Raw genomic sequence first — 24,624 nt, 5'->3', positions numbered from 1 at the left:
TTAGCTCTACGACAAAGTTTAGATTTTTTCATTTTTTGGACACAAGTCATGCCAGGTGTAGTTTCAGAGAGCACTTTGAAGGCCCAGTGTATAAAATGAGTTTTGTTTGTTTCTTTGCTTGTTTTTTCTTTTTTTTTTTTTTTTACTGTAGATAGTTATTAACATGAGTCATCCTCAGACAATACAATACTACTAAAAAGTAAAACCAATAATAACAATAATGAAATAAGCAAAAATAATATTAAAATTATATTGAAATTTTAAAATCTATTTACAGAGTGGAATGGTAGCCTAATAGATAACTTAGATAATATTTATTATTGTTTAGACACTTTATTATTGCTTAGATACTATTTAGCCTATTATTGTATTTACTTTTAGCATGTTCTACTTTTGAGTAATTTCTGAGAAGTTATGATAAAAAAAAAAAAAAAAAATTCAGACTATAGGAGACAACCTCTTCAGTGTCTCACGTCAATTAATATATGTATATAGCCTACCTGTATCAAAACATAGGCTATAATTTTCAGCAGCGGTTTGTGTGACAGCTGCCACGGTCGGTGGTATAACCAGCGGGGTCCGCTCTCCCCTGGTGGAGTGGAGGGTGACCGGGTTGCCAGGGGCAGACGGCTCCATGTGATGGTGTTTCCTCTCTGGTTCTTCCGTGCTCAGCCTTATTTTTATCTTCTTATTTATTTATTTATTAGTGGCGTTTGGATTCAGTTATGGCAGACGGATGGCAATCTGAAATGGCATTAAGCCCACAGACGGCAGAGAGCAGCTACAAAACAGTAGTGGAACGCGCCCCATTCGCCCACAGCACAATGCTCTTAAAGCCCTACGCTATCAAAAGCTGGCAAAATACATTTATTTTATTTTATGGCCTTGACATTAACCTGTCATATTGTTGAGTTATCAAGGACACTTCCGCGTTTTTGTATGTATACAGGAATGTTAAAGATATCATTGAGGAAAACGAGGTTGACGTGACGTGATTGAATCAGGGAATCCGTGTGTCCACCACGGGAGAGGACCCTAATTGACTTTACATTGGCATTGTTTTCGTGGTGGCAGCAAGTAATTTCAACCCATTACGTGCTGCCACCACGGAATGCGGTGTTAAGAGGTCGTGGTCATTTCACGTATTTCTGTGAGATCAGGTTGTGCAGGTGGGAGGCTGGTGGCAATCCAGCAAAGATTGATAAGGCCAGGAAATGTGTTTACAGTTAGAAATTATATGTTTTTAAGTAAATTAGTTAATTGTCTTAAAGACCACCTCCAAACGCAGTGAGCTGCTTACTGTTGGCAGTGTCACTGCTTTTGAATTTGGGCTTTAGGACACATTTTGTTAGGCCTGATCATAGCCCAGGCTGTCAAGGCTAATGCTGAGTTTTTGATATTCATCTATAACTTGTTTAAAATGTCAATAAATTCTATTTATATTTGCACTCCTTTTGTCTTAGTTACTGACTGAATGTTGTATTTCACAATCAAATCTGACTGTCAGTTGAAAGGGCAAACAAATCATACACTACAGATAAAGTATTAAGCATTAATGTTTAACATTGTCACTGACAAAAAATTAAGCAGTCCATTTCTGTGTGGGCCTGATTATTTTAACTTTGTACTTGAAGATAACTAAGCACCTTACACCCAGCAGCAGAGCCTGAGAAGATTTTGCAGAGTAACCTTTGTTTGCTGCTCTGTTAGAAGTCTAGTTTTAACACAGAAGAATGTGACTGGATAAAAGGGTTCAGAGTGAAAAACAAAGAATTAGCTGGACACAATAGTTTTGAAGCCTCCAAGGAGGTATCACTTGTTCGCTATGTTGCCAACTCTGAGAGGGTCTTCCTCAGGCAAAGGTACTGTGACGTTTTTATAGTGAGGCAAACAGAAAGATAATCAGCCAATTATGTGTTGTTTTTTTTAGCCTCACTATATAAGCCTCAATACCGAGCAATGCCCACAGAACCTTCTCATATGTCACAACGTCACAAATAAATAATACCTCCTACGGGACTTAAAACTATTCAGTGTGCAGATATTTCCTTGTTTTTCACAAAAGGACAATCGTTTCTCAGTGAATTTTCTTCATTTGTCTTAAAGAAATGTCCAAACAAAACCAGCACATAACATCAGCTTTTCATTTTTTTTTTTACATTCTGCTAAGATAAATGCAAACTTGGGTAAATGTTAAGACATAAATGAAAACATTAAGATGCCATTAATAATGATTATATTTTGTTAATGGTTTAAATCACCACTATATTGCCAATCATCACAGGAAACTGATGAATGACAGCTTTCAGAAAATTTGCTTTTACTCTAAAGTAAATTTTGTTTGATCCATTTTATATAGCAAAAGTTATAACCATTACACAAACAGTTTAACAAAATTAAGTCAAATTTTATTTATAACAGTAATTATAAAACATATGGATTAGGACCCAGTGTCATAATTTGCAAAATCTTAATTTCTTGTGAAACAACCTCTTTACTGTGGAGTAAACATCACATTGGTTGAGGCGTTGTAACTTTCCTCAAGTGTCCTACAAGAGAGAAAGATGACAGGTTAGAAACACAGGTAGAAAACATTGACTACAGCCTGTCTTGGTTAAAAGTCCACTCACCACCAAAATGATCTTATTGCTGAGTAAGTGGCTGTCATTCATAAAATAGTTTTGTGTTTAAGTTCTGTAGATATTCGACTTTATATTTGAATGTGATTTTAAATTTAACGGTACTATCAAGACAAATGGAGTATGAATGTACAGTATGCAATTCATCCACATTAAAATAATTGTTGCTATCAAAAGGAAACTGAACTGTTCTCAAAGCTCACTGCCACTGTGGAATCATGCTATGTTCGGCTGTCTCATTATGAGAATATTTTTTCCATTGGTTTTTCACAGACTGTGAGTGGGGAAAAAGGTAGTAATTCTCACTTTGATAAAGGGTCTTTGCATAAAAGGCACTAAAATGTTAAAGTCGGTAAATACATGTCATGTTCCTTGATTGATAAAATCTTCATTTGGCCTTTTGCATCATGGGAACACTAAACTGCACTGGTGTGTCAGTAATTTCACCTTATCAGTAATAGTACAGAGCAAGCTGTGCCCTAATCGAGTACTTAGTAATGTATGACAATTAGTAATTTATGTAATGCATTTAAATGTATTATGGACAATAATTCATCATTTTAAACTAATAAGTTTCTTGACTCTTTGTGAGGTACCGTATAAAAAAAGGTGTCTTTATCCTGGAGTCAGTGCTGAAGTGATGACTCTCAAAGTGTTCACTGCACAGATGGAAAGTCTTGTTTGGAGTCCAGTTCTGTCTCCTCGTGTTGAGTGTCCACTGGTCCAGTCTCTCTGGGTCACCTAGAGGAAAACTTTACACAGACAAATAGATATTAAAAGTAATATATGTGTTAGGCTACCTACTTCACAGACACCTTTACATGCAAACAATACAACTTAAATTACTTCAGTGTTCAACAGATCATAATCAATTTATTTTAGCAAAACAAAAAGGTGGTGGCCATCACAGTCCTCATATTCTGTCTGTGCATTATCTTTTGTTGTGTAACTACACGCCTACAGGCCTATATCATACACTAGACTTCTTAATATTTTATATGTGACAGTCAAATGTCACATTAGTTTTTTTAATCATGTTACACACCTTATTGTAATTTCACAAAGTTCGCCACTTTTTAATTTACATAACGTTACACAAGTATAGCCTTAATGTTACGTTAACGTTACACTGCTCATATGACAACATTAACATTGCAACACGTTAGCTAACTAATGTGGTGGACCTTTATTTTCAAACCTCACACAGCCTTTTGTTCAAAAATATTCTCCCCCTAAATGCCTACATCCTAACACTTCTCTGTCAGGCTCTGACTTTGATGCATCCCCGGACTGGCGTCTTGCTCGAAGGCTAACCGTTATCTGGCTGGTTAGCTCGTTAACGAGCTAAGCTTGTGTTGTATTGTCTGTGGCTCTGTAACTTGATGTGGACGTTGCTGCTGTGATACAGGTCGCACTTGAAAATGAGACCTCTGGTATCAACATGATTTTACATGTATTAAATGAAGGCTTAATAATATAAGCTGACAAGCTAGGTGGTGACCGTAGTGACCGCAGACACCGATACCCGCTAATTAGTGCTAACATATAAACATAAATAAAATAATACTAGAATTTCTGAATTTCATTTACCGAAAAACCTGGAGCACAGACTTCTTGGACGGTCTGTTGGTATAATTAATCAAACAGCAAGCCATATTACTCCAATATTTGCCTGAAAAAATATCCAAAAGGCACAAACACCGCTGAGAGGACAGGTTCAATGCCTTGAACATGGGCACGAATTGGCTGAGATGATGCCGAGCAGACGGCCGAGTCTGAGCTCAGCTCCGCTGAGCTCTGCACAGCAGAGCCAGTGGCTAGTTAGCATGCTAGTTAGCCACCCGTGATGGTGCGACCTGTCACTCAAAGTGACCACGCCCTTAATTATGCGCAATTTCAAACCTTAATAACATTTAAACGGAAGAGTTAGAAAAAAATCCCCCCCTCACTTCTGGAGCCAGCCTCAAGTGGACAGTCAGTGAACTGCAGTTTTTGGCACTTCCGCATTGGTCTCACTCATCTCCCCCGGAGGCTGGGGCTTGGGTGTGATGAGTAAGGTAACATGAGAGGTTCCTAACAGGAAGTCTTTTTCAGCTTGAGGCTCTGACGTATAAATACCTGCCCCCTACATCTGGCTCATTTGAACGAGATGGCAGAGAAACAGTGCAAGTGTACCCGTTACATGCATTCTTTGCAATGACACACTGTAATTCACATGCCTACATGACTACAGTAACGTTAATGATATTTTGTGCAAGACTGTCATGTTGTAATTAAGTTTATTTCATTCACAACCCGTTGCGTTGTTCAGCAGACTGTCGGTGATGTGTGGCTGTTAGATGTGCAGCTGCTCATGTCCAGAACCACACGTGTTGATATAACACTACGCACGCACACACACACACACACACACACACACACACACGTACTATGTATGTATGTATGTATGTATGCTGGTTTTGAAGCTTGCCCATTATTAATTGTCCTGCATGTCATGTGAGTGGAATGTTTAATAGCTCGTAGGTAATATTAATTAGCCTATTAATATTAATTAATGTTATTACTTTCATTAATGTTGTTGTAAGCTACTGTCATTACCATCTGTCCTGCATCTCTCTCTGTCTCTCTGTCTTCCCCCCCCCCCCCCCCCCCCTCTCTTTCTCTCTCCCTGTCTCATTGTGTCATACGGATTACTGTTGATCTGTTCTGTACGACACGTCTGTCCGTCCTGGAAGAAGGATCCCTCTTCAGTTGCTCTTCCTGAGGTTTCTACCGTTTTTCCCCGTTAAAGGTTTTTTTGGGGAGTTTTTCCTTATCCGCTGTGAGGGTCCTAAGGACAGGGGGATGTCGTAAGCCCTGTGAGGTAAATTGTGATTTGTGATATTGGGCTTTATAAATAAAATTGATTGATTGAGGTAGACTGACAGGTCTGACGTCTTATTCACTCAGCAGCTGACTTGTTGAATGATGGCGAGTGGATTTAATAACAGTGATAATAATGATGATAATAATAATGAACACGATGCTCATCACAGTGACAGTGGCAGGGCTACAGGTTCTTTAATTGCGACAAACTTTGGCAAATGGAATGTGCTCCGTTATGAAGCAGATCCAGCTGTGCCGCCCATAGGTGCCGCCATCATCTGAAAAAGGACGTCGCTTTACGTGAAGCTTCAGAGTAAGGCCGTCTCATGTCTCAAATCAGCAATCCTAAACAGTTAGATAAGGTGGCTAGATAAGATGGTTAGCAGTAATTTTAAGGAATTGGGACGTACCCTCTGACATGACTGCGTTTTGTTGTGACTGCCCCCCTGCTGCTGCCGCCGCCTGATCTCGCCTACTTTCCAGGGGAGGCGCAGTTCATCGGGAACCAGCCTGTCGGAATGAACCCCTTGAACCCAAGCAGAAAGCATTACTTCCTCCTCAACACTGAGGGGCGATGTGGCTGACTGGGTGCGAGCAAGTACCCCCCCCCCCCCCGCTCTCTTCCCGTGTGTGTGTGTGTGTGTGTGTGTGTGTGTGTGTGTGTGTGTGTGCGCGCGCTGATAAGCTTTCAAACTGCAGCTGCTAATCAGTCAGCACCGGACTTAAGGTTACATAAAACGATGCCTTCTCCAATCCCCGTGACCCGCCTACAGCCCAAAGATATATACCCTTCCCTGGAATTCGGGACTTGCAGCAGCCCGCTGACCAAATCCTGCTTCGGCAGCACCTTACAGGTCCCCGTTCAGCGGTTCCACGGCAGAGTTGCCAGCCGACTGTGGTCCACTGTGATCCACTGGAAGGAACTGCGCTCCGTGCAGCCTGTAGGCTCCGGAGGGTTCGGCTCCGTCTACAAGGCAGAATACCTCGGGAAGCTTGTCGCGCTGAAGAAAGTTAAGAAGTGCACCAAGAACAAGCTGGCGTCACGGCAGAGCTTCTGGGCCGAGCTGAACTCAGCACACCTGCGCCACAGAAACATCGTGCGCGTCTTCGCGGCGACCACCTGCGTCCCGCCAGATTTTGGAGATGAAAGCAGCATCGGAACGATCCTCATGGAATTTGTGGGGGACCGAAACTTGCAGCAGATCATTTACGGATGTGTAGAGCCGCTAGAGACAGACAGGTGGCTCAAGTACTCCGCAGACATTGTACACGGCTTGCGGTTCCTTCACTCCCACAGCGTTGTGCATCTGGACATAAAGCCAGCCAATGTGTTGGTGTCCAGTGAAGACATCTGCAAAATTGCAGATTTCGGCTGTTCTCTGAAACTGGAACATGGATGTGAAGTTAGCGTTATCAGCCCGCATCTGAGCCACGTAGGCGGCACGTATACACACAGAGCCCCGGAGCTGCTGAGAGGCGAGGGGCTGTCTGCTAAAGCGGATATCTTCTCTTTCGGGATCACATTGTGGCAACTGATCACCAGAGAGCAGCCCTACACCGGCGACAGGCAGTACGTGCTCTACGCGGTTGTTGCGCACAACCTGCGGCCGTCTGTTGAGAACCATCCGGTGTTTCGGTCGGAGCATGGGCGGCTGTGTAGGAGCCTGCTGAGCCGGTGCTGGAGCGGAGATGGCCGCCGCAGACCTACTTCCCAGGAGCTACTGCCTCACCTGGAGCAGCTGCGTTCCCACATATGAGTTTGTTTTATAGCTGGTGCACATGTGTACTGACAGCTGTGGACAAGGACATGTTTTAGGTACATTTTAGAAGCTACTTTCAGGACCAAACAGTAGACTATCAGTGTCTTATGCTCACAATAATATCAAATCTGGTTTAAAATAGCAAACAATTCAGTGCTGAAAAATATGGTGATCTTAAGTGACCATAAGGAGATGTAATCTTTACCATGACAAATCACTTGTGGTAAAAACTGCTCTGAAGCTGACTTATGCTCACTCCGCCTGGATTGATGCATTTTTGGTTGCATAACAGTCTGAAGTTGAATTACTTGTATAAAGTCTCTGTAATAATGTGCCTAATTGAAGGGGCTCCTAATGATTAAGCATAGACACTGTTGTTTTCCTAGCAGTATGAGGCTTAATTGTGCTGTGTGCTGAGTAAGGCATCTTGAAAATAATTGAGTGGAATTTGGTGAAAAGTTCCTTAAAAACTCTCTATGCTGCTCCAGGTAAAAATATTCATATCTCATCACTTTTAGTCCAAGAGGATTACGTGAAAATAAGTGAGACAGTAAACCATCGGGCTGGTGCATTTGCACATTTTTTTTCAATCTAGATTTGCTATTAGTGTCTTTAAAAAAGACACTCCTTTGGTATCAAGAAAACCAACTTTGACTCAAGGAGGTACGCATCTATCCAAGTTGGTTTGGACCTTTTTTAGAAGCATATTTGAGAGTCACTGTTGGTTAAGGTGTACACTTTGCCAGCACATTATATTACCAGTCCCTAAAATGGTTTAAAATGTATTTAGCCTTCACTGTAAACATATCATTTGTCTTTTCATTTGACAGCTCAAACCTTCCACACTAAGTTACTGTGAGAGCTCTGACTTTGTTTTAGCAATTTTTCTTAAACTATGGAATCAACATGTGTTGTGAATTGAATTTGATTTGCCATGATGAGATTGTAATGTGAGATTTAAGTGTGATAGGTTTTCATTAAAATTATTTTTATACTACATATGTATTTTGCTTCTCAGCTCTTCCTTGCACCATGTTCACAGGTCACTAGTTCATCTCAGGCTAACATGTATAGACAGATATTTTAGAGTTTCTTGTTAACCTGACCTGCATTCAGACTGTGGGAGGAAATCCACACAGCCACTTGAAGAACATAAGACTGGCTTTTCAGATGGGCTCTACCTCCCTTATGTCATAATAATGAGAAGTAAACAATAGCACGAACACTTGGGTTTCCAAGAAGCAGTTCTACAGAGCCATTTAGATCTACTTCACAGAGAAAAACCCAGAGCTCTGTTTAATCTAGAATAATGTAAAAAGACCTACCTGGGTTTCACCTAGCAAAGTTATATGGACAACTCAGTTGACCTGCCTCTTGTAATGGGCGTGATGATCATATTTAATTGATAGTCTTTCTCCCCCAAAATAAAACCTAAAAGAAGGGTCAACCTAAAAGTTTAACATTTCAATAAAATGTTTACTGGTAAATGTATATATTTAGAATAAGCTTAACTGTTGTATTACAGCCTAGCCAATACAAATATTAACACATTTTAGAAATAATATAGATGTATTAAACATCAAGAGGAATCAAATTTACATGTGAATATTTTCATTGTCTTAATGCCAAGTCCATCATGTCAAGACTTTGATAATTCTATCTTTTTATTATATTGTGTGGGTGAGATGGACCCTTTTCATTATTTTTTCAAATCAACTTTTCATAAGATATTTGCAAAAAAAAAAACTTTGTTAAAAAGTGTGCATCCTCTGACATTGTGTGACATCTGAACCTCTGGAACAGTTAGGGAGTGGAGAACTGTCTTAACATTTATGAATGTTTATGCATGCATAAAAATGAAAATTAAGCTTTGTTGAATGCTGTGCTGCTGCCATGACACGATACCTTCCAGAGGCCTATTGGCTGATTTACTACCTGAGGGAGGGAATTATGGGTAGACATGAGTGTAGTTGTTATCAGATTCGTTTAAAGTTACCTTAAACATCTTCATACAAAACTCATCTGATCTACCTCTTACTAAGATTTCTTTCTGACTCACAAGTCAAAGTTTAGGACCATTCTTAAAATTGGCTCAGGCCCAGTCAGTCAATGTATGCCTGTGGATATTCTCATTTATCCAGGTCATAGTTATCTCAAGGCAATTGAATTGAACGCAACTGGAGTTAGTTTTGTCTTAGAAGACATTTCACCTCTTATCCAAGAGGTTTCATCAGTTCATGCTTGACTGACTAGAACTTGTCTGACAAACTGGTGTGGAAACCCAGGTATTTAACCTCTGAGGAGGTTTTCACAAGGCCACTGATGTCATTGGTTCATTAGTGCTCCAAGGTGTGTCAACAACGGTCGTTGAAACTCCTGAGCATGTATATGGTCCTGCAGCACTCCTGGCATGAGGCACGCAGCATCACTACAGTATAATTCCTTAAAATGTTCCTACAGAAGGTTTCAAATATACAAGATTACATATCTAATACTGTGATAGAATATATGTTTAGCATGATCATATGTATAACACAGTAATATATACATACATTTGGTATTTAGAATAATTCCCCATTTAGCCTGGTATGTTTCATTTATCAAAATTACTTAATCTTGTGTTTTAAATCTCATTCCGGTCCTCAAACTTCCCTCTCACTTTGCTATCAACGTAATATCAGCTGAGCTGTAATATATTATAGACAGGTATACTCAACAGAATCACAAAGCCTAAAAAACAGGCCATAAGTTACATTTTTCTTTCATTTCACCTCCTCCACTCAACAATCACGCAGCAATGTCATATTTAACTGAGCTAATATCTAACTCATACTGGCTCGCACAAAATCAGGACTGGAAGCACTCTAACTTCTCAACGTTAGATAAAATGGTTTAGGAGAAGACAATTTAAAACTAACAGGCTGTTCATGGTTAGCATTACCTGTATGGTGTGTACAGTATGTACAGTGTCCTAGCCTAATCTGTTGTCTTATCTTTTAACATTACATAAATCTACTAATTTAATGGGGGATAATCCACTAACAAGCTTTAATGCACGTTAATTTAGATAAATTGTGCTAATAATGTAAAATTTGAGTCTTTGGACATCTTACCCGTTAAAAGTACATCAGAGCCTTTTCTGCTGTAACTCCATTGCGCTGCTAGCATGTGCCGCTTACTTCCGGGAACTACTGAGAGGCTCCGCGATCCGCCATTGCTGTGAAAAAAATGGCCCATTGGAGTCAGTGAACGGAGATGACGCGACTCTCTATTCAAGGGCTCTGGTTCCCAGGCAGCGGCGGACTTACCATTAGGCAAAACTAGGCGGTTGCCTGGGGCCCCAAGTTTTTGATGGCCCCATAAAACTCCTTATACATTTATGGTTAATAGAATTCTTTTTCTTATTTGCACACATTATTTATATTTTTGATTAAAATCCTTTACCTAAAATGCCAGCAGAATGCTTATTGTATTATGTGTGTCTCGGGGCCCCCCCTTCAATCCCCACTATATTGGACTAGTCCATTTTACTGCACATGTGCCGAAAGGATTCAGGAAGACAGCAGCAAGAGAAACGGCTTGTAGTGATGGGAATTCCGGCTCTTTTTAGAGAGCCGGTTCTTTTGGCTCGGCTCACTAAAAGAGCCGGCTTTTTCGGGTCCCCAGTGGCTCCTCAGATTTTTGTTGCTTAAATTAATTTATTACCAACAATAATATAAAATTATGTGTAAAATAAATTACTAATGTAAAAAAAAATAGATTGTATCGAATGTTTAGCCTATTTATATGGCATTATATACTCTACAGAGTGCTACAAAAAATAAATTATAAAGTACATAAAAACTTTTAACTATTTTAAACTTTTAGCTTTTTACTATTAAACACTTAACTATCTTAAACTTGTAACTATTTACAGTGAAACAACATAGAGAAGTTTACAGAATCACACAACAGAATATAACTAAAACTGCAGCAGCAGTTGCAGTAGACACACTGGTAGCTTCATTAATAGCAGGTTTGCTTGCTTCCAATTGCACTGATGGATGAACAGTTCTCATGTGCCTGTGCAGGTTGTTGGATATGAGATTTTAATCTTGCAGACTCTACACTCTGCCCTTGTATTGTCAGTGTAATTGAAATGATTCCAAATTTTACTGCTTTTCCTGCTGTATTCATTTTCTCATCTTTTTACCTTTCCAGCATGTTGTCTCTCTCTGTAGTGCCTGCTCTCTTTCTCTCTCTGTCTCCCTCCCTCCTGTTCATGTGCTCACTGTGCTGTGTGTGCCTGTAACCCCCGCCCCTCCCCCTTCTACTCACCCGGACACACAGAGGACACCACACATACTGACCAATCAGGTGCAGCTTGAACAGAACAAAAAATAAAACCAAAGGGAACCGGCTCCCATCGTTCACTTCAAAGAGCCAGCTCTATGTGCTGTTTCGTTCGCAACCGACACATCACTAACGGTTTGGTGCAGAGGAGAGAAAAGGAGAAAAGAAGACGACAACGATGAAGTTGAGAGAGGCGGTTTTAAAAGAAAGTTACCAAATTTAGGGCTGAATTTATATGGGCTACAACTGGAAAAGGTGAAGGTTTTTAAATTTTTGGGTGTTTGGTTTGAGGAGTGCATGTCAAGGGCTGTGCACATAGGTAAAACAGTGGAGAAATGTGGAAAAAATCATTAACATCTTAAGAAGTCTGGCTGGGTGTGAGTGGGGAGCAGTCAGGGAAACATTGCGACTAATTTACCAGGCCATGATTAGATTGGCTCTTGATTATAGGTGCTATGTGTATGGTGCTGCTTTAAAAACTGTGCTGGCTAGGTTGGACGTCATACAGGCAAAGGCCCTGAGACTCTGCTGTGGAGCCTTTAGAACCTCCCCAATCCCTGCACTAGTTATTGAAATGGGAGAAATGTCCCTATGGTTAAGGCACATTAAGTTAGGATTACAGTACTGGATAAAAAATTAGTAGTAGTACTCAAACCTTCGCTGCTAGGTGTCTGTTACAAGGGGTGGAAGGAGGCAACAGGCATGAGCCATATATTGCCAGAATTAATCAGTAGGCAAGGAAACTGGGCATGGAACAGGATGGCATAGTGGAACAAACAAGCTGGTTATCAATACCACCGTGGGTAATGCAGGAATTAAACATCAAGCTGTGCTTTATTCAAGACAAAGAAGAGGTGAACATAATACAAGAATATCTCAATTCAGTCAGGGAGGAGAAGCTGATAATATACACAGATGGTTCTAAGGATTCAGAGAGTGGGAAAGCACGATTTGGGGTGTACGGAGATCAGTTAAGACTCAAGTTTGATCAGCGTATCTTAGATAGAAGTTCTATTTTTACTACAGAATTACTGGCAATTCTCTGGGCTCTGAGGTGGACTGAGGAAGAAGGACCAAAATCAAATCTGATTTGCTCGGACTCAGCAGCAGCTCTAATGGCTATAGGAGGAGGTAAATCGAAAGCTTGGCCGGATCTTGTTAAAAAAAAATATTGTCTGTATTGTTTCGAGTAGAAAAGAATGGGTGTGAAGTCATGTTTTGTTGGGTTCCTGGACATGCTGGAGTTGAGGGAAATGAAATCGCCGATACTATAGCAAAGGCAACCCTGCAGAAAGAAGTAGTAGACTTCAATATATCTCCAGGAAGAGTGGAAGTGAGAGAGAAAATCAAAGAGGGTGTGGAAAAAGAAAGGCAGGAACTGTGGGAAAAGGAGTCTAAAGGAAGGTATTTTTCTTTACAGCCTTTGGTTAGAAAAATTAGTTATAGTTCTGGAACTCGAAGTGAATCTGTTAAAATCTGCAGACTGATGTGGATTAAATCATTATCTGCATATTATGGGGAAGCATCCTGATGGATTATGTGAATGTGGGCAGTCAGAAACAATTAAACATGTTTTTATGGAATGTCAGAAGTATAGAATAGAGAGGACGTCTTTCTGTAAGAAGCTGGCAGATCTGGGTGTGGAGACATTTTCTATTAAAGCTATTTTTGGCCAGGTTGAGAACCATTAGATGATTACAAAAGCAGCCTTACAGTTCCTGCGTGAAGCAAGGCTGTATATGAAGATTTAAATAGACTCTGTCCAGTGGAGGGCAGTGATATGCCAAGTAGCAGTATCAAAACTGCCGGAAATCGATAAGCAGAAGAAGGAGAAGAAGAAGTTGAGAGAAAAGAAGTTACCCCAGCGGAGCTGAGAAAAGGAGAAAGGAGGAGGAGAGCAGAAAAATTGTTACAAAATTGACAAAAGTCACAAGTCACTAGTTTTTTTTAACTTGTAACTCTGTGGTTTGAATGTTATGTGTTGTTTGTAATTAAGCTGCCGTGACATTTTTAATTTCCTGTAAAGGATTATTAAATTTCTATCTATCTATCTATCTATCTATCTATCTATCTATCTATCTATCTGTCTTTTTTCACTGTCACCACCACCAACAATCAACCGGTAGCAACGACGTCGACATCCGTTCAGGAGGGTCGTGTGGAGATCAAGATGAACAACCAGTGAGTAACGTTATCAAAACTGTACAAGGGGTAAATTTTTTCTATATCGATAAGTATTCCTTTACGGTTATGCATTGAAAACATTATAAAGTATTTAAGTAAATTATTAACAGCTACTCACTCTGGAAAAAGGAAAAATACGAGAGAAAAGGAGAGGAAGACAACAAGAAAAAGGGACAGAAGAAGAAAAAATGGAGAGGGAGACAACGAGTAAATGGGACAGAAGAAGAAAGAAAAAAGGGAGAGGAAGACAATATGTAAAAGGACATAAGTATGAAAAGGGGAGAAAGACAATGACAAAAAGGGACAGGAAGAGAAAAAGAAAAAAGGGAGAGGAAGACAACGAGAAAAAGGAACAGGAAGAGAGAGGGACTAAAGGTAAAAAATAATACACGTGTATTCTGTTAAAATGTATGTATCTGTATAACTGACCTGTTGTTGTTTTGTGTGTTATCTTCTCATTTCAGCACCACAACATAGAGGACAGCATCTACTGGCTGAACCTGCTTGCTGCTGCTGCCCATATTTGAGCTGTGTAAAGGTAAATCATCTCTGTCACATATAGAGTCATGAAAGTACAGCTTATCTAGTGAAATCAATTCTCTGTATTTGACCCATCCTAAATATTCTATCAGAGAGCATGCTAGTAAAAAATAATATGTGAATATTCTGTTAAAATGTATGTGTCTGTATAGTTAACCTGTTGTTATTTTTTGTGTTATCTTCTCATTCCAGCACCACAGCAATGTGTCAAGGCAACACACCTGAGACAAAGAGCAGCTGCCACAAGCAGGTTCATCCTCTTACCCATTCTGTTTGTTGTTGGTTATTTCCTTAAAAACTACGACTACGATGGGCCAGTCTGAGGCATGAAACTCCAGGGCTGAAAATGAGTCCCACTCCGGCCCTCCTTTTTTTTCTTCAATGTGGCCCTAATACTCCTTGTTTTTATCTCTCTTTTGAGGATAAGAGCAATGATCCACTTAAATTTCATGAACATCAAACAACCTTTATCCTAACTCTTGCATGCATCTGGAGGTGCAGTGGAGCCCACTGTAATCAAGAGACCCCTCCCCATAGGGTTTTTTTGGAGTTGGAACATGAAAATTGGTACACATGTGTATGTTGTCCAGACGCACATAAAAGTCTCTGGCACCAATGGTCTACTCCAAACAGGAAGTCGCCCATTTTGATTTTGACTTGTCATTTTGGCATGATTTCCACATGTTGTATTTTAACGAACTAGTCCTTGGGATTTCATGCAATCGACTTCAAATTTTTTACAGATCAGCCACAGACCATGCTGATTAAAAGTTGTGCTCTGCATGTGTGTAGGTCAAAGGGCGTGAGGACCCTATTGTAATCGCGCTGTTTATTATTAGGGCCTGAGCAGGTCACAGACCTGCAAGGTCCCTATTGTTTTTCGAATGATTATTAGGGCCCGATCACCTAGGGGTGTGAGGACCCTATTGAAATGCAAGGATTTTTTATTATTATTATTATTATTGTTAGCGCCCGAGCAACGACAAAGTCGTCCGTGAGGACCCTATTGTAATCGCACTGTTTATTATTATTATTAGGTCCCGAGCACCTAGCGGTACGAGGACCCTATTGAAATGCAAGGATTTTTTAGTATTATTATTATTATTATTATTATTAGGGCCTGAGCACCTAGCAGATTGGCTCCAAACTTGGTGTATGTAAGCATGACTACGTTGTGACCAAAAGTTATCACAGGATTTGCCCAATGTTGAATGGCGCACCTGCTGCTGAGCGTTGAATCTTGAGGTCTCGCCATGAAAAACGAAATTGTTGTAGCTTTGGCAAAAATGGTCCAATCTCCACCAAACTCCACATGATTCATATTAGTCCCACCCTGAACACATTTTCATTACCATATCGCCTGATACTCATAGACCCACCGAGTGGCAACAGGAAGTAGGTCTCATCAAACATGTATCTGAAAGTTACATGCTGTGGTGTATATTTGATGTACAAAAACATGATGTATAATTAGTGCGCTCTCCAACTCCCCCTAGTGGAAAGAGGAAGTGATACAAAATGTGAAATATGTTCTTCCAGCACTGTATCAAAGATATGCTGAGTCACTCCTGCATGCGATATCTAACTTTGATAGAAATGAACTGACGCGTCAGAAGGCATCCTGCCAGCCCCCCCGAGTTGCGTGAAGGTGCGAGGGCCCGTTCATCGCTGCTTGCAGCTTTAATTATCATTATTATTATTATTATTATTCCTCCAAATGAATTGCCTTTTTGGGAGGCTTAACATACCCGAAAACTTTGCACACATCTCAGAAGTGGTGAAAAATTTGATATTTTAAGGGTCTCGTGTGTGGGTTCCAAAAAATGGCTCAGTAGCACCCCCTACAAAAGTTTGAGGAAACAGCCCTTGAAGCTAGTTTAACCTACATGTATGAAACTCGGCAGGCTTATGTAACGCCCAGAGATGTACAAAAAAGCCTGTTGGAGGCATGCTCTAAACCCAGCAGGAAGTCAGCCATTTTGAATTTACTGTGCAATTTTGGTGCATTTTTGGCCATTTTCAGGGGTCATAAATGAACAAACTAGTCCTAGAGATTTCATACGATTGACTTCAAACCTTGGTCTGTCCCATCCCAAGACCTTGAAGATGAAAAGTTATCAAAAGCTTGAGTTTTCGTCAATGCGTGTGACCGTGGGATGGCGTCAAAGTTAGGGGTCTCGCCACTAAACAGGAAGTAGTTTATAACTCCAGCATACATGGTCCAATTTTGGCCAAACTTCACAGGATTGATGACAGTCCTGCCCTGAACACATCTACATGTCAATAATTAGAGATAAACATAGCGCCCCCTACTGGCAATGGGAAATGTCATGTTTTAGACTTTAATGTACATCTCCTACAGACTTGACCAGATCCACTTCAAACTTGGTGAAAAAAAGTCATAAGACGCTGATGATGCTTTATTGTGGAAACTGTGAGTTTTCGTCAAAGGGCATGGCCATGGCCTGGCGGCGAACTTTGATGTTTTGCCGTGATGATAAACGTTGTTGTAACTTGACTCCACGTGGGAATAACTTGCCAAAACTTCACACATATGATGAAAGTCCAGCCCTGAACACATCTACAGAGGAATTTTGAATCACCGCCATAGCGCTACCTACTGGCAACAGAAAGCTACTTTATACATTCTTTGATGTCCCTCTTCTAGCAGGTTAATCAGACCCACCTCATGCAGCAAATGGTTGCAAGCCTACAACCGCTGCGGCGAGGCATTGCCTCTGTACATGGGGCACCGGCACTATCCACTCCACTAGTGACGTCCTCTATGTTTCATTTTTGTTGATGAGATGAGATGTGATGAAAATGTTAGTGGTGGACTTTCAGACATTGAAAGCTGAGAATGGCCGTGCTTGTAATTATCTTCAAATGAGCGTCAGACTGGTAACTCTGCTATTAGTCTGTGCAAGGATGTTTAACTAGCCAGCAAAAACACACACAGTGGAGCAGCAGCTGTTGGTGTGAGTTGTGAGCTGTAATTCAGGAGTAAATAATCAGCCATGTGTGTCTGACTGTGGACGGTGGAGCTGCTGAATGGATTTGTGGAGTTTGTTAGTTGCAGTGGTGGCTGTTGGCAGTTAGCTCCCCTTGTTAGCTGCTGACAGTCCAGACTGTCTCTGGAAGCTTTAAGGTTTGATGCTGTTTGTCAGGCACGTAGGAGGCTCAGTTATCTGTGAGTGTAGCTGTGTTGTAAGTAAACAGTCTGAACTCAGATCAGTTTTCTCTGACAGAGATAAAAGTTTAGTTTTAATCACCAACTCTGAGACATGTGACTTTAAACCTCCAGACTAACATGTTGCAGATTAAGAAGGAATACTGCCACAAATTTCCACATGCTCTGCATTAAGTGTATTGAAATGATGAATGGTGTGCTGGCACCATATTTTTCTAAACAGTTGGTGGATGTTGCTGGTGACTAGAAATACACTTTTCTCCTTGACAAATTAACTGAAATACGCATGTCAAAATACCTTGGTGTTTTGACTGCTACTTTGATGAAGAGAAGGGAAAGGTGCTCTCCACGATTTTAGGGTGGATTGAGTTGTAGATTAGAAATGTCAGGTCAATGACCAGAGTGGTTTTGGCTTTCCTTGAGAAACGTGCCCTCAAAAAACAGAAACAGAAAACTAGGGCTGGGTATCGATTCAGATTTTCCAGATCGATTCGATTTTCAAGGACTCAGTTCGATCCGATTCACGATTCGATTTGATTAAATTAAATTCAGTTCAGTATCGATTCAGTCAAGTATACTTCAATTACGATACAAAATTTGCTTGGATATTAAAATATTTTCTGAGAACTAACGAAGTATATTTAACAAGGAACCCTCTGACCTGGTGCAAAAAATTGAAAATCTTTGCTTCCCAGTTTGTTTCTGGCGGCAGAGCAGAGTGAACCGTCTTTCTTCTCAGAGGATCTTTGTCCCATGATAGCAGGCACGCTGCTCTCCGTGTCTGTGTAAACAACTTTTGCTGGCGATTTGACAGTCACTAGAAGCACATGATGACCCTTTGTAAAAGTTTCTGTGTGGTACCTGTGTTGTACATGAGCTAACGTTAGCGGCTAAGGAAGGACTGAGAGGCTGTCCGGTATGTGTGTGTGTGTGTGTGTGTGTGTGTGTGAGTGTCTGAGGAGCGTCATTACGTTAGCTTGTTAGCTGTAACGTTAGCCTTGTTGTTTGTCATGTTAATGTTATCGTCAGCAGCCCTGAATAGCTTGTAAAGCTTTAGCATAAGTAGTTAACACATTTGTTATCTGCCCATGTATTTACTGCTACAGAAAAATAATAAATCTTTGGGTTTTTTTGCACAACGTTGCCTCTCTGCCGTCTTTTATCACGCTTGCTAACGCTAAGTTAACTTTACCAGCAGATCTGTATGAGGTAGCCTACAAACTGAGACTACAGTTAGCAGTGTGCTGATGCTTAGTGGTATTTCTTAATCTTTTCTGTGAAACTAATGTGCATTTAACAAACATGCGTACATTATTAGCGTTAGCCTATATTTTTAGGGGAAAATGCGAGTGAGAAAAATGTACTGTAGACCCATGCCTTCAGTGGACGTGCTCCCACCGTTATTTGCTGCTCTGTCTTCATTCAGTGTCTGGCCATCTCGCGAGATCTCTTGGCATGACCTCAAGTGCTAAATGCTGATCTCGCGAGACTACCTGGGTTGATAGTACCGCAGGCTGCTGCAGGCTGCTACCGGCTGTACAACACATACACGGAGGAAAATAGTTATAGTAAAAGATCGATTTTTTAATTAATGAATCGATATTGTGCCATTTAACGGAAAATCTATTCGAATCGATTAAATAGATTTTTTCAACCCAGCTCTACAGAAAACCTCCTGGCCACTGGCACAGATAATGCATCTGTGATGACAGGGGTGCACAATGGGGTACACAAAATTCTGAGTTAGATAGAAAATAAATAGTTGGCCCTTTATAAGCTGATAGATGCACAGTATAGAACAATATCTTCTCAGATTCCTTTCTGATATATGCATAAATAGTTTCTGCTTCTCCCTCACTCTCTTTCCAACACACTCTCACTTTGACCTCATATTCACGTTTTAGTTTTGGTCATGGACTTTTCACATCCACATTCGATGTACAAGGTACTCTTGGTGCGTTGGTTGTTGATGTTCTGGGACATTGTGTGAAGTTCTGCCTGTTACATGCATCGTCTTCGTTCAATATACACTTGTGTTTTCACAGTAAATTTAACATTACATACAATCTCTTTCAAAATAAATGCACTATGTTGGCACAACACTGCGAGTTGACTTCTTTTTTTTCTCCGTCAAACACATAACTTTTGTCCTTGTCCCGCCATGTTTCCCCCTGACGCCGCCAGGTGCCATTAAACTATAACAGCAACTGGCTGCGTATCATGCCGATGTTAAAGGAGCCCTGTTTTTGTTGGTTTCTGACGCCGCAAGTCACTGCCCAAACGCTGGGTTTCGATGACTGGGCTCCACTTTCTGGTTCTCTAAATGTTCCTATAGTTTGTAAACATGCAAATAGTTCATTTTTTCAGTAGGAATGTGGATTTATAGGTCATTCTATTTTTATGGTTTGATCTTATACATAATTACATAGTTGGTTTGAGCTTGTAAATATTTATATAGCTGGTTTGATTTTCCCCTCCCTTTTTAGTTTTTCTTCAAATATACTAACAGTGTGTCTCAAATTGCATACTTTTGTACTAAGCATTTTGAGTGTGGTAAGTGTGTTCACACTGCATAGTACAAGAAAGTGCAGTGTACTAATACTAATGCACTCAAAACGGTCCAAAAGTTGAGTGTGGAATGATGGACACTTCTCACCCTCAACGGTCGACATCTTTGTGATGTAGCAAACTTCTCACCTTTTGACAAGGCAGCTGGGGATAACAAGGAGCCTTTTAGATATATGTTTTTTCCAGTACTGTCATCGTTCACATGGGTACTGACGTGCTGGGGGGTATTCCATCAATGTAGCTAAGAATATCCAGATTAGGGTGTAATCTTGAAGTTTACCTAAATGCCAACTCCCAATCTACCCCCAAGCCGTTCCATCAAGTGAAATCAGCTGGCTCCAATTGACTCTAATTCAAGCCTCACCTGTTAAGCCTCAACTCATGCACGCACCCAGGGAAAATAAAAAGCCCAAACTGGTCGAATGCCGAAAATGTTGCAAAATGTCAAAAAGCAAAGGAAAGGAGCGAGTGGAGGCTTTTTCTACGGCGGAGCAAACGCTCCTTATGGAAGTGTATGAGGACTATAAGGACATAATTAAGAAAAAGGCAATACTGCAGCAATTAATAAAGCAAGGCAGGTGGTGTGGCGGAATATTGCAGACAGGCTTAATGCGCAAGTGACAAACAAAATTCAGCATTTCAGCATAATATCATGTTATATAAATCCCGCATCAAAGGGACAAAATATATGTAGATAAGAACACCTATTAAATCTAACAGTTCAAGTATGCCTAATGAAATTCACCAAATGTGTAAATTAATATTAGTGATAGACTATTTATCACATTTATCTACTGATGTAAGCATACATTTCAGATGATGCATTTAATCAAACTATTTTATATCAGTCATCGCATTTATCACATAATTGATTGTAGATTGACATTTCCGAAATGATCAGTTTATAGCAAATAATCACATTACATTAATCTATTGATTGTAGAAAATTCCATTTAGCAAAGCCATCAGTTCAGTGGAGATGAGGAAAACTATTAAGTGAATGCAGGTGATAGTGAATCAGTTATCTATTTCTCATCATTTGGGAGTCAATTGTAAGCTCTATCCTTTATTATATCAAAATAAGGAAAATCCCCTTAAATGTATGGAATGTGCTATAGGATGAGGAACAGACAAACCACAATGGTGTGTGTCATGGTTAATTCATAAATATAAAAGATAACCATATGTTAATGTGAACAAATCAAGCCCTATGCATGATGTATGGTGATGCTAGAAATCATCAAAATGAATAGAAAATACACCCTTTTTACCTCTCTGCAAACAGTTGCCTTACTTAGCCTCTCAGCATCACCAACACTATACAGGAATGTACCGCTAGAAAAGAACCTCAGTGCAATACAGACTGACTGCACAGTTGTCAGAGACTGGCTGCGGCGTGTGACCTTTATAATGTGTGGTTCCAGCTAACTGCATAGATACACTATGCTTTGCTTGCTGAACCGGTACCTCTCCCACAGATAGGAGTCTGTCTGTATCAATGGTTTGGTCCTGTCCTGGAAGACCCTTGGAGCTGGTGGTGGTTGGAAGGCCCTCTGGACAATGTGGGCCTCCTCATCAACAGGATCCTTGATGAAGGGGCATGCCATTATTTCCTAATTTATTCTCTCTTGCTCTGTCTCTGTGTCTCTCTGGGTGTGTCCCTCTCCTCCTCTGGCCGTTGTCAGTTGACCATAATTGGCTGTGAATTTGCTAGCCAATTGGAAACACAGTGGGGTGGGGATGGGAGGGCAATCACATATTCATGTACAATCTTTTTTTTAATGCCTCAGTTTCATTTTATTATAGTTTTGTTCTTATTAAATTGATTTTGGCTTTACTGTTGTAAGTGTTTTTTTTTAATTATCTTATTTTTATTACATTTTAATTTGTTTTTTAATAGTTAATTTTTTATTAATTATTTTATATATTTTATGATCTACATATTATTTTATCATTACATGACAGTTGTGAGTGTGTAAAAGCACTGGCAGAACTGTCTTTTAGGTGTCTGTTCTTGTCTATTGAACTTTTTTTGATGATAGATGGAGCTAATCCACACCTTAATCCTGCTACAGACCAGGATTGCCCAGCAGCATAAGCTACCACGGTTACTAGGCTGGGATTCAGGTTAACCACCTTGATGGAACGGAGTTGTGGCTCAGTTTGATGGAATGGAAACCGGAGTTTAGCTCTGTGTATCAGGCTTAGCCAGAACCATGGTTTCCATGGTTACTGATGTGAGGCTAATCTTAGCCACTTTGATGGAATAGAACTCTGGCTCACATTAGCTAGACTTGGCCATTTAAGCCTGGATTTGCCTTTAGCCTGCTTGATGGAATACCCCCCTGATGTACTGCGGTAAGCGTGTTGTGTTATTTACGATGTTTCTGTGATAGCATCTCTGTGCTGTTCTACCGAACTCTTACCAGCTACTTTTCTGATTTTCCTCACTTCAGCTGCTAAACACCTACTTCACTTTTTAACCCACACTAGCTCCATTTAAGTACTCATAGCTCTCCTCTTCTTTCATCAACTTTATTGCTAATCTTAGCTGTTGTTTACACGCTATTAGCCTTGTAAGCTATGTTAGCTTAACAGTTGCGATGGCTTCTTTTCCTGCTCTCTCTTGGTTGGTGTGCCAGCTGTTTAGTTATTCCTCTTCCTCCTTTAGCGACAGTGATACATGTAACAAATGTTGCAGCCGGGAAGCTGGGTAACTGTCCGAGAGAAGTGTACCACTAAGCCGAAGCCCATGGTTCACCATGAGCCTCTTCACGTTTCCAACCGTTTTCCCCACTCAGTGACGCACCCGCTGAGGAGAAAACTCTGGTCATTGGCAGCTCTATTCTGAGAAATGTGAAGTTAGCAACACCAGGAGCCATAGTCAAATGTATCCCTGGGGCCAGAGCGGGCGACATTGAGTCAAATTTAAAACTGCTGGCTAAAGCTAAACGTAGATTTAGTAAGATTGTTATTCACGTCTGCGGTAATGACATGCCAATCGGAGGTCACAAAAATTAATGTTGCCTCGGTGTGTACATATGCAAAGACTATGTCGGACTCCGTAGTTTTCTCTGGACCCCTCCCAAATTCGACCACTGATGAGATGTTTAGCCACATGTCAGCAAACGACGTGGGCTTCATCGATAATTGGCAAACTTTTTGGGGAAAACCTGGTTTGATTAGGAGAGATGGCAGTCATCCCACTTTAGATAGAGCTGCTCTCATCTCTAGGAACCCTGACAACCCAGAGTTGAGGCCAGGAATCAGAGTCGCAGTCTTAAACGCTTCTCTGAGCTTCTAGTGCAGTTACCCATCCATAGTTTTATACAAATGCTGTCTGTCCCCAGACCACTTAAATGATTTAAATCAAAAGTTAAACAAAGAGGAGGTGTGCATAAAAACCTAATAAAACCTCTTCTGTGACAGAAAGACAAAACAGGAGAATTAAATGTCGAGTGTTAAATATCAGTTCTCTCTCATCTAAAGCAGTGTTAGTAAACAAATTAATATCAGATAAATATACTGATTCACTCGGCCTCACTGAAACGTGACTGTGTCACAATTAATATGTCAGTCTAAATGAATCCATTCCTCCTAGTCATAATAATACCCACATTCCTCGAGGCAGCGGCCGAGGAGGGGGAGTTGAAGCCATTTTTAACTCTCGTCTATTAATCAGCCCTAAACCTAAACTAGATTATAATTCCTTTGAAAGCCTCGTCCTTAGTCTTTTACATCCCACCTGGTTACCTCTAGGCTGGATTACTATAATTCCCTATTATCAGGTAGCTCTAATAAGTCTGAAAACTCTCCAGCTAATCCAGAACACGGCAGCACATGTACTGACAAGAACTCAGACACAAGATCACATTTCTCCTGTTTTAGCTTCTCTGCACTGGCGCCCTGTAAAATCCAGAATTTAATTTAAAATCCTTCTCCTAACTTACAAAGCTCTAAATGGTCAGGCTCTGTCATATCTTAGAGAGCTCATCGTGCCCTATTATCCCACCAGAGCACTGCGCTCTGAGAATGCAGGGCTACTTGTGGTTCCTAAAGTCTCCAAAAGTAGAACAGGAGCCAGAGCCTTCAGCTATCAAGCACTTCTTCTGCGGAATCATCTTCCTGTTTCTGTCCAGGAAGCAGACACCATCTCCACATTTAAGACTAGACTTGAGACTTTCCTTTTTGATAAAGATTATAGTTAGGGCTGGCTCAGGCCTAACTATAATCTTTCCTTTTTGATAAAGATTATAGTTAGGGCTGGCTCAGGCCTGTTTTGGACCAGCCCCTAGTTAGGCTGACATAGGCCTGGTCTGCTGGGGACCTCCTATAATACGCTGAGCACCTTCTCTCCTTCTCTCTCTCTCTCTCCTTTGCTAACATTCATGTCCTGTTACTGCATCTCGCTAACTTGGCTCTACTGCATGTCACTAACTCAGCTTCTTCTCTGGAGCCTTTGTGCTCCTCTGTCTGGCAGGTTAACTCGTATTGTAGCTGTGCCTGGATCGTGTGACGTGGTTGTGCTGCTGCCGTGGTCCTGCCT

General features: G+C 40.7%; 1 protein-coding gene and 1 long non-coding RNA gene across 2 annotated transcripts; both read left to right on the top strand.

Annotated features, from left to right (window-relative positions):
- The first annotated feature begins 6,125 nt into the window (after positions 1-6,125).
- On the top strand, positions 6,126-8,246 carry mos (v-mos Moloney murine sarcoma viral oncogene homolog). Its single transcript, XM_049565825.1, has one exon. The coding sequence runs from the start codon at positions 6,245-6,247 to the stop codon at positions 7,259-7,261; it is 1,017 nt and encodes a 338-aa protein (XP_049421782.1). The 5' UTR covers positions 6,126-6,244; the 3' UTR covers positions 7,262-8,246.
- A 3,449-nt stretch (positions 8,247-11,695) lies between these two features.
- Positions 11,696-19,664, top strand: LOC125882145 (uncharacterized). The gene is made up of 4 exons (XR_007448302.1): positions 11,696-11,851; positions 13,723-13,777; positions 14,245-14,318; positions 14,513-19,664. It is a non-coding gene; the product is annotated as an uncharacterized LOC125882145 (long non-coding RNA).
- Positions 19,665-24,624: the final 4,960 nt, after the last annotated feature.

Source organism: Epinephelus fuscoguttatus, linkage group LG21 (assembly GCF_011397635.1).
Source record: "Epinephelus fuscoguttatus linkage group LG21, E.fuscoguttatus.final_Chr_v1".
In the NCBI taxonomy this organism is placed as follows: domain Eukaryota; kingdom Metazoa; phylum Chordata; class Actinopteri; order Perciformes; family Serranidae; genus Epinephelus; species Epinephelus fuscoguttatus.
Note: the sequence above shows the minus strand (reverse complement) of the source record. Positions and strands in the feature narration are given on the sequence as shown.